At 64.3% G+C, this 1277-nt stretch overlaps 1 protein-coding gene across 1 annotated transcript in view; it reads right to left on the minus strand.

Annotated features, from left to right (window-relative positions):
• Positions 1-1277, minus strand: part of GLB1L (galactosidase, beta 1-like) — a 5766-nt gene that overhangs the window by 2995 nt on the left and 1494 nt on the right. Inside the window, exons 4-6 of the mRNA XM_009324872.1 lie at positions 1046-1106; positions 677-771; positions 75-289 (exon numbers count right to left, since the gene is read on the minus strand). Coding sequence (XP_009323147.1) covers positions 75-289; positions 677-771; positions 1046-1106 — 371 coding nt within the window. The remainder of the gene's footprint in view (positions 1-74; positions 290-676; positions 772-1045; positions 1107-1277) is intronic.

Consider the following 1277-nt stretch of genomic DNA (forward strand, 5'->3'; position numbering starts at 1 on the left):
AACGCCTCCGTCATGTTGGAGCCTGCGGAGATGGTGGGAGGGAAGTTGGAGCAGGATGGAGCTGGAACCCCCATCCCCTCTCCTCCTCCTCCTCCCTCATAGGGGTACCTGGCCCGAAGTCAACGGTGGCGTAGAGCCCCTGCAGCGTGCCGCAGCGCAGCTCCTCCGCCCGTGTGCCATCGGTGGTGAAGAGCAGCACCTCGTTCCCCAGCAGCGCCCGGAAGGAGCCCAGCAGGTGCCGCAGGTACTCGTAGTCGCAGGCATAGTAGCTCCCGTACTCGTTCTCCACCTGCGAGCAGGGCAGGGGCCGGCACCCAGCGTGTACATGGCAGGGCTGCAGCCAGGTCTCGCCGTGCACTGGGATGAGCACCCAGTTCCCCACTTCCCTCCTGACATCATTAGATGTCATGACAGCCCCCAGGTGCATCCCAAGACTGACCTTCCAGCCCCAGTTTGACCCCCAGCTGTGCCAGCGTCCCTCAAACCACAACCGGGGTGGTGGCAGGTATCCCAGAGTCCCAGCCCTTGGATTTAAACCCAGGTCCACAGGTCTGGAGGGATTTATCTAAGAGCTGTGCCAGATGAGGGCATGGTGTAGGGGGTACAGGTGGCTTTTTGGGGCACATCCAAAGACGACCCAGAGCAGGGCAGGGGGCCAGGTCCCACAGCACCCTACCTGCACACTGATGATGTTCCCTCCATGCTGGTACAGGCGTGGCTTGATCTTGGGTAGCAGGACATGGAGCCAGGAGTCCACGGCTGCCAGGTAGCCTGGGGAGAGAGAGGGCAGCTCAGCCTGGCTGCAGCACCCACCCCAGCCCACCCACAGCCAGCCCTGCCAGGAGGAGGATGGAGCAGACGGGGCAGAACCGAGCACGATGGGGAAGTGGAGGTAGAGGACGAACTACGGCTCTCCCAAAAGATGGAGAAGAGGATGTGGGAGACCACGCAGCAGGGATGGCAGGTGCATGGAGAGAGACCGGCGTGCCAGGACTGGCACCAGGCTGTAAGGACACGGTGGCCAGAGCCCCGTGCCGAGGCTCACCAGGGTCGGAGGAGCGCAGGACGATGTCTGGTTTCCACAGCAGCCAGGCGGGCAGGCCACCCTGGAGAAACACGCACAGCTGAGAGGGAGGCAGAGAAACCCCTCTGCAGCCCGGGCCGGCACACAGCCGAAACCAGGCCAGGGCAATGCTAGTGCTCGGCACCAGAGTGGCATGTGCCCCGCGGAGCGGCAGGCTGGGGCTGGGTGTCCTGGCACCGGGGTGGGGGGGGCA

Source organism: Pygoscelis adeliae, unplaced genomic scaffold, assembly GCF_000699105.1.
Source record: "Pygoscelis adeliae isolate BGI_AS28 unplaced genomic scaffold, ASM69910v1 Scaffold346, whole genome shotgun sequence".
In the NCBI taxonomy this organism is placed as follows: Eukaryota; Metazoa; Chordata; class Aves; order Sphenisciformes; family Spheniscidae; genus Pygoscelis; species Pygoscelis adeliae.